General features: G+C 36.3%; 1 protein-coding gene across 2 annotated transcripts; it reads left to right on the top strand.

Annotated features, from left to right (window-relative positions):
* The first annotated feature begins 812 nt into the window (after positions 1-812).
* LOC129276704 (uncharacterized) lies at positions 813-11,592 on the top strand. Of its 2 annotated transcripts, XM_064100052.1 has the most exons (4): positions 813-1,331; positions 3,446-5,937; positions 6,458-6,560; positions 9,175-11,592. In XM_064100052.1, exons 2-4 carry the CDS (start codon positions 3,499-3,501, stop codon positions 9,381-9,383), a joined length of 2,751 nt encoding a protein of 916 aa, XP_063956122.1. In that variant the 5' UTR covers positions 813-1,331; positions 3,446-3,498; the 3' UTR covers positions 9,384-11,592. The 2 variants fall into 2 exon arrangements, with proteins under 2 accessions (XP_063956122.1, XP_054769115.2); XM_054913140.2 differs by lacking the exon at positions 813-1,331 and having other exon boundaries at positions 3,025-5,937.
* Positions 11,593-12,090: the final 498 nt, after the last annotated feature.

The raw sequence follows: 12,090 nt of genomic DNA, 5'->3' as shown, positions 1-12,090 counted from the left end.
TAAATAATAATAATGATACAGTGTGTCCAAGAAAAAAAAATGCAAAATCGATAATTATTGATGTTTTATATCAAACCTTAATCACACTGAGCCATAAATGATATATAATTTGTTTAGATGCTCTTTTGGTGTGAAGTTTGTTGATAAAATTCAGATTTCTAGACAATGAATTCAAAGAGTTTCAAAGAAGGTACACAAACTTTTAGATCATTAAGCATTACATGAGATTGAATCCACTTACCACAGATCAAGCTGTTCGCAAAGACCTCCATTGGTTGCCTATACAGGATCGCATAGTTTTCAAAATTCTACTTTTGGTTTTTCATATTATCCTTGGACCAGCACCCGATAACAACAAGTATCTAATATGCCAGTATCAATCTGTACGCACCCTGCGATCATCCCAAGCGATTCTTAGAGATTCCTCTGCAATATCCTTTAAGAGCAACTTAAAATTGCATTTGTTACTCAGTAGGTACTAGGTTTCAAGACAGACATTTTCCTCTATTGTCATGTGCCTTTTCTTGTACTTATCCTTACTTTTTGTTTTGTTGTTTTTAAGTTCCTTGAGCATTTAATAAAAATAAAAAAGACGCTTTATAAATTCTATGTATTATTACTTAATATCATTATCAAAACTATGTATTTTGCTTGATGTGTTGCTTTCGGACAAGTTTGTATATTGCCAGGATCACTTTAACATGGCATATACACTTCAGATTTAGAGCTGTTATTAAAAGTGTTACGAGACAGATTGATATCAATCCATATTGTCTTAAAGAGAAATTCCAGTAGTTGCAGTAAACACTGATTTCATGAGAAAGTCTGTAAAACAAGGCTTAATTGGCAGTATATCATCGAGGATCTAGATCTGGTACAGTTACATAAACTGAACTTTGTGAAATCCTGAAATCTACGCTGAAAAATGTTCACACTGAAGATCACCAACACAGATAGGCACACGTGGGACAGTGTATTATTATTGCTGGAATAAAGACCCAACGGAAGTGACCGAATCCGCGCTTATTTTGCTTATTTCTCAGCAATTACACAATTTCTTCCAGAATCCTTTGGCACATATTTTTTATTCATACAAACAAACACTTGGGTGGTCATTATATTAGATTCTGTAAAAAGTCATTTTGAGATCGTTACCAAAACTGGAATTTATCTTTAACCCGAGTGTAGTTGACTAAGAATCCATTTTAATGTCTTTACAGGGATCAATTGTGCATCGAATCCATGCAGTGAAAATAGCGATTGCTTTGATCATGATGCTGGCTATAAATGTGTTTGCTATTTGGCATACGAAGGTGTAAATTGTAGTGAGGGTGAGTTTACCAACGTCAAATTAATTGTCAAATTATTATTCTTTTAAAGAAGATTGACTTGTAATTGCTGTTGCATGTTGGAATGCATATGTAGAAGGCATATATTGACTGCAGGAATCATTTTGAAATGTCAATTGAAAAAGTAAATAGTCAGATTGATTAAGAAAAGGAAATTGAGATCAGTAGTAAGCAATTGAAGATGGGACCACTAGAAATGATCAGACTAAACAATTAAAGTCCCTACTCTGCACACTAAGAAATAAAGGTGTAGTTTAAGGTCCAATTTTGCCATTTTCACCCGTCTCGACGTCTCGACGAGGGTTTAATATTTCAACCATACAGGTTCACTTTGTACGGGATGGGGTTCAATTTGCATGAAGGTTCAATTTTGAACCTTCACTAGTCTTGTACAGATAAGTGATTATCATATTATTCACATGTTACAGCCAGTATCTTTTATCATGTTTATGAAAGTGAATTGATTCAAAGGTTTATGAAAGAAAATAAAGCCAAATTATCAAATGATCATTACTAATTTATTTTCTACGTAAATCTGTGTAAACGAAACATATAACTTAAAATTCTTTGTAAAGAAAGTAACCGTACACCATAGAGATATATACTAATATACTAATATACTAATATACTAATATACTAATATACTAATATACTAATATACTAATATACTAATATATAATATAGTAATATACTAATATACATAATTAGTATACATCTCTATGCCGTACACATACTACTGTCAAAGCGGCTAGAAGGCGTGGATCAACCAATCACGCTAAGGAAAGCAAGGCATCAAAGTGGCAATTCGGTATTTTTTTTATTTTACAAATTTACAATGAAAGGGGGAAGAGTTCCTTTTGCGACAGTCACCCAAAATTGAAAATAAAAAATATGGAGATGGTTCAAAGTAATATATCTAGTTCTAATATAGAACATAGATGATGGGAGGGTGGAAATACATACCAAAATATGGCTTTATTCCGTCAAATTTCGAGCAGGATCTAATGTGTGCAATTGTCCACAGACATCGGTTTATTAAATCAGTAAGGGCCTGAAAGCCTAGACTAGTCGAAGTATTGCCTCAAAATCACTAGAAAACCTCTTCCAGGATCAGCACTCCTGGCTGGCATAGTGGGAAGAGTCTTACCTGCAGTTACATTGAAGTGGTTTCGAGTCCTAACTAAGGTAAGAAACACTTTTAAAAAATCGATGGAGAAAAAGAAAGTGAAGTCTCGACAATCTTTTGTTATTTAGGGTGGCTGTCCAAAAAAGAACTCTTTGGTCAATATGGTGGAAAATGCTCCCTGAAAGTTGCAAAAATAAACCTTTACGGATGCAAATTTGAACCCTAGGGTTGTTGAAATGAACCCTGAGTACTTTTAGATTGCACCCCCCCCCCCCCCCAGTTGTGCAGTTTTGAACCCAAAGGGTGGAGAAAATGAATTTCATTTTTTTGAACCCCAATTAGGGGTTCGACTTTTTAACCCAAAGTAAGGGTTCAATTTTTAAGCCCTTGGGGTGCTGCAATTGTATCAACCTCTAGGGGTTCAATTTTGAACCTTTATTTCTTAGCGTGTGTATCGCAATGACACTACCAGCATGGTCAGCATGGTCAATATGAAATCTGGAAAATGGTTAATCTGAACACAATTTTTTTTTTCATTTATTTAAATTTCCATAAGGCTCTTATTATATCTCACATTTTTTTCTTCAAACTCTGACGTGTCTGCCACTCTGACTTTGTTTTAACTTAAAAAAATCCTCTTTAGGTTTTTAAGTAGCAAATGCATTTGTTATTATTATAAGGTGAAGTGTACAACTAGAACTACAGCACAGATTGAATTTTAAACTGTAAATTCTGTATTTTTCATGACTAGAATATATACCGAGATTTATTGGATTGAATTTTATGTCCACATTCAAAAGAGTAATGAATTGATTGATTGATTGACATAACCAGTTGAACCCGGTAAAGATGTACTTTAGGAAATTATGCTATGTTGACCTGCAACTCAATATTTAATGTTAAATTCAGATGATATCATACATGTCATAATAAAATATGACCATATCTGTCCTGTTGTTTTTTTTTTCAGTTGAAAATTGGTTTCAAGGTTCTATTGAATACATTCAAGTCAACAATACAAACATGACGATCGGAATCTGTAGCAGATACCATTCATGTTCGAATCTTGGTTGTGGTTTTATCGCCACGATCTCCACCTGCAGCTGCGACGACTCATGCGAGCATTTTGAAGATTGTTGCTGGGACTACCAATCATTTTGCCAAAACAAAGACACTGAAGCTGAAGGCATGGAAGGGTTCGGCTTTGGATTTGGATTCGGTCATCTTAACATGGAAACCATAGAAGTGCCTGATTCGGTTCGCCCTGGCATGTTTTCATGCTTTGAGGCAAATACTGCTAGTTATTGGTTTGTCTCCCGTTGCCCATCGAATTGGAATAGTTCGGACATCCAGGCAAGGTGTGAAGACACTGCTTCTTTCACTGATGACCTACTGACAATTGTGCCAGTGTCTCTTGAGAAGAGGGCGACTTTCAGAAATGTCTATTGTGCCATCTGTCATGGTTTTCAACCTGCCAACCTCACATCTTGGCCTGTTCTTTTCAACTGCAGTGATGACACTGTTCCACCTTCAGATACTAATGAAATGCTGGATAGAATCAGGAGAGGGGTGTGCAATTATACATTCGATAATAAACATAAATACCCGAGAACCCCTGCATATCGAGAATGCTTCAACGAAGTCAAAAGTTGTCCAGAAGATTTTGCAGATGATGGGATTGCTGATGCTTGTGTAGGTTTAGGGTTGCGGGCACCTTTGACACTTCCCAAGACAATGCCATATTTTTTCAATGAATACTGTCTCAAGTGTAATCTTCCAGATCTTCGCTATTCAGAGTTCACTTCTTGTTTCGAATTTATAGATGGGGACACGAGGCCGCCTACAGGGTTCCCAATTACACTCCTGGTAGATTTTAAAGGTAATGACGGTATCAATTTCAAAGTTGATGAGAGTTTTGTCCAGCAGGAAACCGTGGAATGCGAAGAAGGAGCTGTCTTTGACATCCTATCGGGGATATGTCGTTCTCTTTCGTGCAGAAACGGCTTGTCTCTTTTTGACGGTGAGTGTACCTGGGCTGTCGGGTGTAATGGAAATCGTATTGGGATTGAATTTGGTGGCTTTAACAATTCAACCAGAGAATGTGTGTCATTTCAAGAACACCAAGGTTTGATGAAGTGCCTCACAGAATTCCTTGGGTTGTCCATGGATGACATTTCTTTAGTCCATGTTTACCCTGATGTGAATCAGTGTATCACAGAGGATGTGAATCCAAAAATTACTGTTGAAGTGCAAGTCGACATGTCATATTCCACCTTAGTTGAAATAATTAATACTTCCTCAAGAGGCCATTTATGTGGGGCGTCGATATTGGAGTTCCGGCTGTTTTGCAGTGATGACGATATACTTTGTCAATTTGGATGGATGGATGTGAAATACGGCCAAGATGTCTCCTTGATCACTTTAAATAAAAAAACTCATCTGACATTCAGAGGACATCATGCAGCACAAAAATACAAATCTTTTGAAGTGAGAAGAATGGCGCAGTTGCAACGTTCACATGTCAATGCGATGGTTTCTATAAGAGAAGTAGTCCAGTTTTGTGTTGACCGCATAAAAAATGCTACCGATCCAGTATCAGTGACTCTTTCTTGTCCCATTATCACAATGAATGCTTCGGAATTCCGTCAGCTTCATATTGAGAATAAAACAATCCTGGTCCACTTGGTGTCCGGTATGCAATTCAATGAATCTGAATTTGTGTTAAGTAAAACTGGAAACATTCAAGTGTGTTCATTTTCATCAGATAATAGCGGTGTTATAAATATCACCTCTTCCGTGGAGTTTCTCCAGTACTCCGACTCTCAGAGCATTCTGAGTACTGTTTGCGTGACTGTCTCCCTCCTTTCCTTGGTAGTGACCCTCTCCACACACATCATGTTTCCATCTCTTCGGAAATTGACCAATAACAAACTCATGATGTTCCTTTGTGTGTTCCTGTTCCTTGCTCAACTTCTGACAGTTGTTGGTTCATATGCCTACCCCTTTCCCATCCTCTGTAAGGTTGTCTCTGCAACTACTCATTTTTGCTGGTTAGCTGTATTCGCCACTACCAATGCCCTTGCTTTCGATTTACACCACACGTTTGGTTACAACCGGAGCTTCAACTTTGCGCAGACAAGTTTCAAGTCACTCATCAGATACCTAGTATACATCCCTGGTGTGTCATTTTGCGTGGTCGTCCCTTGTATCTGCATTGACGCTATCACCAATTCAGAAGTACTGGATTATTCATATGGTGGTCTTTGTTGGGTTGGTGATGATTTCATGAGGTTCATGGCATTCGGTATCCCAATGGCAATACTTCTGGCAATTAATGTGATCCTCTTCTTTCACACCGCCCTTGGTATCTGGAAGGGACATCAAAACGCTAAGAAGGTCGGGAGGAAGAACATGCGACCAAGCGTCCAGGAGAGATTTGACCTACTGAAGATCTATATCAAGGTACGCATAACATATATCTTGGTATCTTAGTCAGGCCCTGATCACTTTTGTACATTTTACAATAAAACTCAGTAAAAAACTCACAGGCGTCTCCATTTCTGCCCAAGAATATTTGAAAATAAATAGGGAATTTCAAAGGAAAGAAATACCTGATTATTTTCAATTGGCTGTTCAAGTCAACCCTGTAATTGAAGGAAAAATCGGTTTAACATATCATACTGAATTAATACCACATGTATGTCCACATGACTGTGTACATGTTTCCATGAAAAAAAAAGTGAAATGAAGAATTTCCCACATCGTGCAAAATAATAACATTCTTTGAAATTTAGTTCCAAAGCCAGAGACTTTTTTTCTCCTGCTTGGGTCACTTGTAAAACACTAATCACTTCATAGACTCCAATTAAGTAATCACATAGTCTCCATTGATACAACTCTGAGCTGATCAGAGGATAAGTTAAGCTGGAATATGTAAGTCTGTCTATGGAGTATGAATTTGTATTACCCATTTGATACCTAGGTGTCAACTTTGATGGGGTTTACATGGATCACTGCATTCATTATTCCTTTATCTGGGATTACCGCCCTTTGGTATATCTTCATTGTGTTCAACGGACTCCAAGGTAAGGTGAATGTTTTTTCTGCTTGATCTTTTTACTTTTCTTCTCCATCCTCCTTGTCTCTTTCTTCTTCTTTAAACTACTTTTTCATCTTTTTGTTTTTAATTCTTCTTCTTAAAATTCTCTTCTTCATCGTCTACTTCTTCTTTGCTTCTTCTACTGTCTCCTACAATCCTCCATTAGGTGGAGTATAGTGTGTCAAAAGGGTACAGTGCATGTTATTGGTCAAGCAAGAAAAGTGGAAGGTGGCGACTTCACCTTTGACCTTCTGACCTCAAAATCAATAGAATTCCTGGGATTTGTGATTGAATGGTTTATTTATTTCAAATATTCACTGAAAATAACAAACAAAGGCTGAATTACATTCAGTTTACAGATGGCATATACAGACATTTAAAAAATATACAACTTAGAATAAAATAGGCAAATATCAAAATGAAATTATTCTACAAAATAATTATACATAAATATGAAAGTAATTGAAATACCCAGCATATGAGAAGGAAGCCTCAGAGGTAGAATGAAGTACATGTAGTGAGAACATTGTTAGAAAGCAAGACAAAATTAAATAAGAGGGAGAGAGACAGGAACAAAGTTAAAGAGATTGGGTATTTAACAAATATGGAAAAAAAAATTATCCATATAGTAATAATAATACAACAAATGAAAAACTAAGGAAGAAACAGATCATATTGGGATACATGTTTCTAAGTCAGTGCAACGAAAGGAATTCAGAACAGTTCAACAATTACGGAAAAAGGCATCTTGGGTAACATCATTTAGCATTGTTTGGCATTCAAGTACTGTTTATGGAGGAAATAAGTATGAAATTATCCAGCTAGGTATGATTTGTCATAATGAAATAATATTTTGTCATAAAGGAATATTTGGATTAAAAAAGAAGTACACGAGTAGTTTTATTAAAGAGGATATAAAACAGGTGAGTTCTTGGAGATAATTACTTGTATTTACCTATGTATAAATCAAAATAAACAAAATATGAATATCAAAATAATGTACGTTACAATAGAAAAAATTTGGGAACAGTCAGTGGAAACATTCAGTTAGGTGTGTAAATGATTATAAATTATTCAATAGATTTACAAGATATGGGATTACACTGTCTCTTAATCTGTTTGTCCTGAATCTAAGTTGTGTGTATAGTCTAGAATGCCTTGTTGATCGGATATTCGAGTCTCTGGTTGGCAAGAGATGGCGAAAATGGGATGTTGGCTTCACCAGGTCCTTCGCGAATGAGAGAGACAATGCCTTGCAATGATCAGCAAGCGAAGGCAGTTTGAGAACAAAAAGTGCCTGCTCGTAAGATATATAGCTTTCACCTAATACAACTCGTAGGGCTCGCTTTTGTATCGACTCAAGTTTTCTTGCTTCCTCCTTGGTGATCCCGGCATTCCAAACGGGGGCCGCATACTCTGTGACTGGTCTCACATAACAAGTATAAATGGTGAGAAGATCAGAGGGTGTGAGGGCAAACTTCTTCAGAAGACGTAGCATGTAGAGCTTGCGGTTGGCACTTTTGAGAATTTCAGAAATGTGTGTACTCCATTTCAGGTTACTTTGAATGTGCACACCCAAGAGTTTGACACATTCAGCCTGATGGAGTAATTCGTTTCCAACTCTGACTAATGGGGGAGGTGTTAGATTCCTTGTAAAACAAAACTCAATGGTTTGACATTTCTTGGGATTAAGGTTCATTTTGTTTGTGTGAGACCATTCACAGAGACTGCCGACTGCCGCTTGGATAGCAGGTCTTTGCTCTTTACCACGATACTCTACCAGTGACAGGTCTCTGCCAGTGATGGATCCGTGCATAGACACCAAATTATATGAGCCTGGTTAAGTTAAACTGAAGTTATCATGTTTACAAGGACTGCAGAAGGGTAAGATAAAATCGTGTCACTGTGACTTTTTGACCTAAAAATAAATAGGCTTCCTGGGATCCATGCTAGTATAATACACACCACATTATATTAGCCTAGGTCAAGTCAAAATGAAGTTATCGCGTTTACAAGGACTGCAGAAGGGTAAGATGAAAACATGTCACTTTGACCTTGACTTTGACATTTTGACCTCAAAATGGATAGGCTTCCTGGGATCCATGCTAGTATCATACACACCAAACCATATAAGCCTAGGTTAAGTTGAACTGAAGTTATCGCGTTTACAAGAAAAAGTTAACGGACGGACATACAAACGCATAGACGGACGGACACCGAGCGTGATACCGTAATACAACCTGTCTAGGACAGGCGTATAAGAAGTGTATTTTGTGTGTGTGTGTCAGGGTGGGTGTGATAGTATGTGTGGTGTGTGTTCGTATGAGCGGATTGGGACGTTAGGGGATGTCATTGTGTGCCAGCTTTATCATAACCTTAACTGCATTATCCATTTTCCAAACTGAGAGCTCTTTATACACTTCTTCACCAGTGTAATAATTGATTAAAGTTCATGAACCATTTGGGACCATGGCGAACCCTAAGTTAGTATTCCAAACTGTTCTTATTCTCGTGACATGTGTACTGCTTTTAAGTGTGTTTAATTATTATTGTTGTTTGTTTTCCACACGTGTTCATTTGTTCTTTGTTCTCTTGAGCAGGTGCGTACATCTTCCTTGCTTTCACTGTCAATAAGAGGGTTTGGAGTCTGTGTAAAGTCCTCATGTGCGGTGACGTCAGCGAGCCACCCTCGACAACCTCTAAATCATCACGAGTCAAAGAGAGCACTCTTGGAACTGGTTCTGATAGTAGGTCCTTCACGAGGAACAAAGATGTAGATGACCCCAGAGTGGATATGACGATTGACTAACATTGATGATAAGATATAGGCATTGACCGTCAAATGGATGAAAAGACTGCCGTTGACGAAGATCAACTGTTCAAGAAATGTCGATTTATTTTTTTCTTTTTACTTCTTATTTCACGTTTTTAATTTTAAATGTATTTTTTAAATGAATTTATAATTCCAATTTATGTTTCATTTTATTTTGCGGGAGGGATATGGGGTATTCTGCATTGAAGAGGCCCAGGTATAGTCTTTAAAATAGATATATGAGATGAGGTCAACTCAAGAGATGACGCAGGAACTTTCGTCATTATTAAGACTTCGTCAGAAGCGGCCTGAAAAATACAGGGGGATTCAACATCCAAGTTTGCCTTTTAATCACAAAGTAATGCTCATCAATGAATTATAAAGTTGAATGAATTCCATAATCTCATTAGACAGATGAATGAATAAATAAAGAAATTAATCAACAAATAAAAAACAAATGATTAATTCGATTAAAAGAATAATTGCATAAATGAAGAAAATATAACTGTAATTACAGATTATTGTGGCAGTAAAATAGGATGCCTGCCATATCCTATCTCATTCTTAATGACAGTGTCATAAATTGCAAAAATGTAAGCATTGGTTGCTGGGTGGTGAAAGCGCAAAGCGCAATGCCCATATAATTTATGTCACAATGAATATAAATATTCATGAAGTAGATATCGTAAGCTGGAGGATGATGAAGAAAACATTGTTTCCAACAAATGTTTTGGTAATAAGTAATTAAAAATCTATGAAACAATATATATTTTGAAATCAAATTTAAGTAAAGATTAGAAGTAAAATTGTTGATAATTCGCATAATGACTGAAGTCTCACTTTTCATGTTTTGGTTACCTAGGCTAGAAAGCACCTAACAGTTAAGAACAAGTATCATAAATTGATATCATTAAATTAGTGACACTGATCTAAAAAATGTGACACACGATTGAAGTAAATTAGAAAATATTTATTCTTCTATATTGATGCCGTTTGGTACAAGTGTCTTAAGTTTCATAATCCAGTATGATTCTAGTTTGAGAATGATTGATTCCTGGTGTTTTCTGGTAAGTTCTATTCCTACGATTCGAATGTCATCTGTGGAATGATTAGGGTTAGAAATTATTAGAAATTGGCAGCAATTGGGGTTTTCTTGCGTCTACTCCTGTTTATGTCTGATCGTGTCAACTTATTTCCGACAGTTGATAATAAATTTAGCAAAATGGCACTTTTGAAGTCTGTCAACGAATTAAAAAAAGTGGTTGGATATTGAAAACAAGTTTACAACAAGACTAGACAATTTTGTTATATATAAGAAGAATTGTAAGAGTAATTACATTCATTTATTTAGTTATTTCCTCTTTAAGAATATTTTTGAATGTTTAAGAATGTTCCAGAAAGCTCTATAGTACAGCTGTGTTACACATGACTAATCTTTGAATACTCTTTGTTATCCCTTGAATGTCCCAAGAGAGACAATACAGACTGAATAGAGATTACTTTACAATAGACTTGTATTGGTAGTGGAAATAACAATAGGCTTAGCTATTTTGTTGACACTGTTGACATTTCACTGAGGTCATTCATGAATGTTTTTAAAGACAATACTAGAACCTTCTATAATAGACAATAATAGAAGCTTCTAGAATAGTGAATGTTCTAGAATAATTGAAATGTTTATATATAACTGGCGGTTTCTCCAAGGACATCATCAAATCATATGAGATCACTTGATCAGATCAGATCACTTCGTCACATCAGATCAGAACTCAGAGTTTCACGCCAGACTTTATGTCAGAGCTGAGTTTATTTCCACCTGGAATATTTATCTTCTGTGGAATTATTTGCTCGTCATCAATGAACTGTTTGCAGTTATTTTGAGAGAGGAATTCTCAGTTCTCATCGAGATCATCAACATCATCAACCTGTTCAATACGCTTTTCAACCCATGGATTGCTGAAATTGACTGTTAATCATCGTCAACATCGTCTTCACGGACATTTCAACTTGTTACAGTGACTCTCATTATTCATCGTGCTTCAACATCAGTTTCATCATCGCCATCATTGTGAATTTTCGCCAACCAAGTGGGATTCTATTTGGAATAACGCCAGAACTGATTTCAAGAGATTGTTGTAAGATATTTTGTTTTAATTTGTTTGTGTATACTTAATTATTTCCTTTAATAAAAAGAAGAAAATCTAAACCTTAATTTACTTGTTATTTGTTGCAGTATCGTAACAATTTTTAAGAAAATTAGCTGCTTTGCCTGCATTGTTTTCTCAAGGGCTTTTTTAGTCAGACTTCGCTCCCTCAAAAATTTCAAGCAAGTCTCCATTCAGAGCTCACACCTCCAAATTGTTGCCTCATTGTGCTACGAACTGAAAGGGGTTCGCTCCTTTATTAAAAGTATGTCTTTTTTTTTCATCTGATGTATAATAGTGGACAATAACTGCATATCAAAAACATGTACTATTATCAAGATTTTTACCTTAAAAGAAAGAACTGTCTCGCAAAGGCGACAATGGGGGAGGGGGCGGACTGGGAAATTTGACCCTGCCCACAGAAAAAAATGAGAAAATTAAATAAAGAGAAACTTCCTTCATTTTCCCACCAAGCTCCCTTGCAGACAATTAGGCTAGTAGAATCCTTTTTCATGAGGGGGTGTCACAATTAAAACTTTTGTTGCCGCCACTCCTTATGA

This window comes from Lytechinus pictus, chromosome 1, assembly GCF_037042905.1.
Source record: "Lytechinus pictus isolate F3 Inbred chromosome 1, Lp3.0, whole genome shotgun sequence".
Lineage (NCBI taxonomy): Eukaryota > Metazoa > Echinodermata > Echinoidea > Temnopleuroida > Toxopneustidae > Lytechinus > Lytechinus pictus.
The sequence above is the reverse complement of the archived record's forward strand: the minus strand, read 5'-3'. Positions and strand labels throughout refer to the sequence as shown.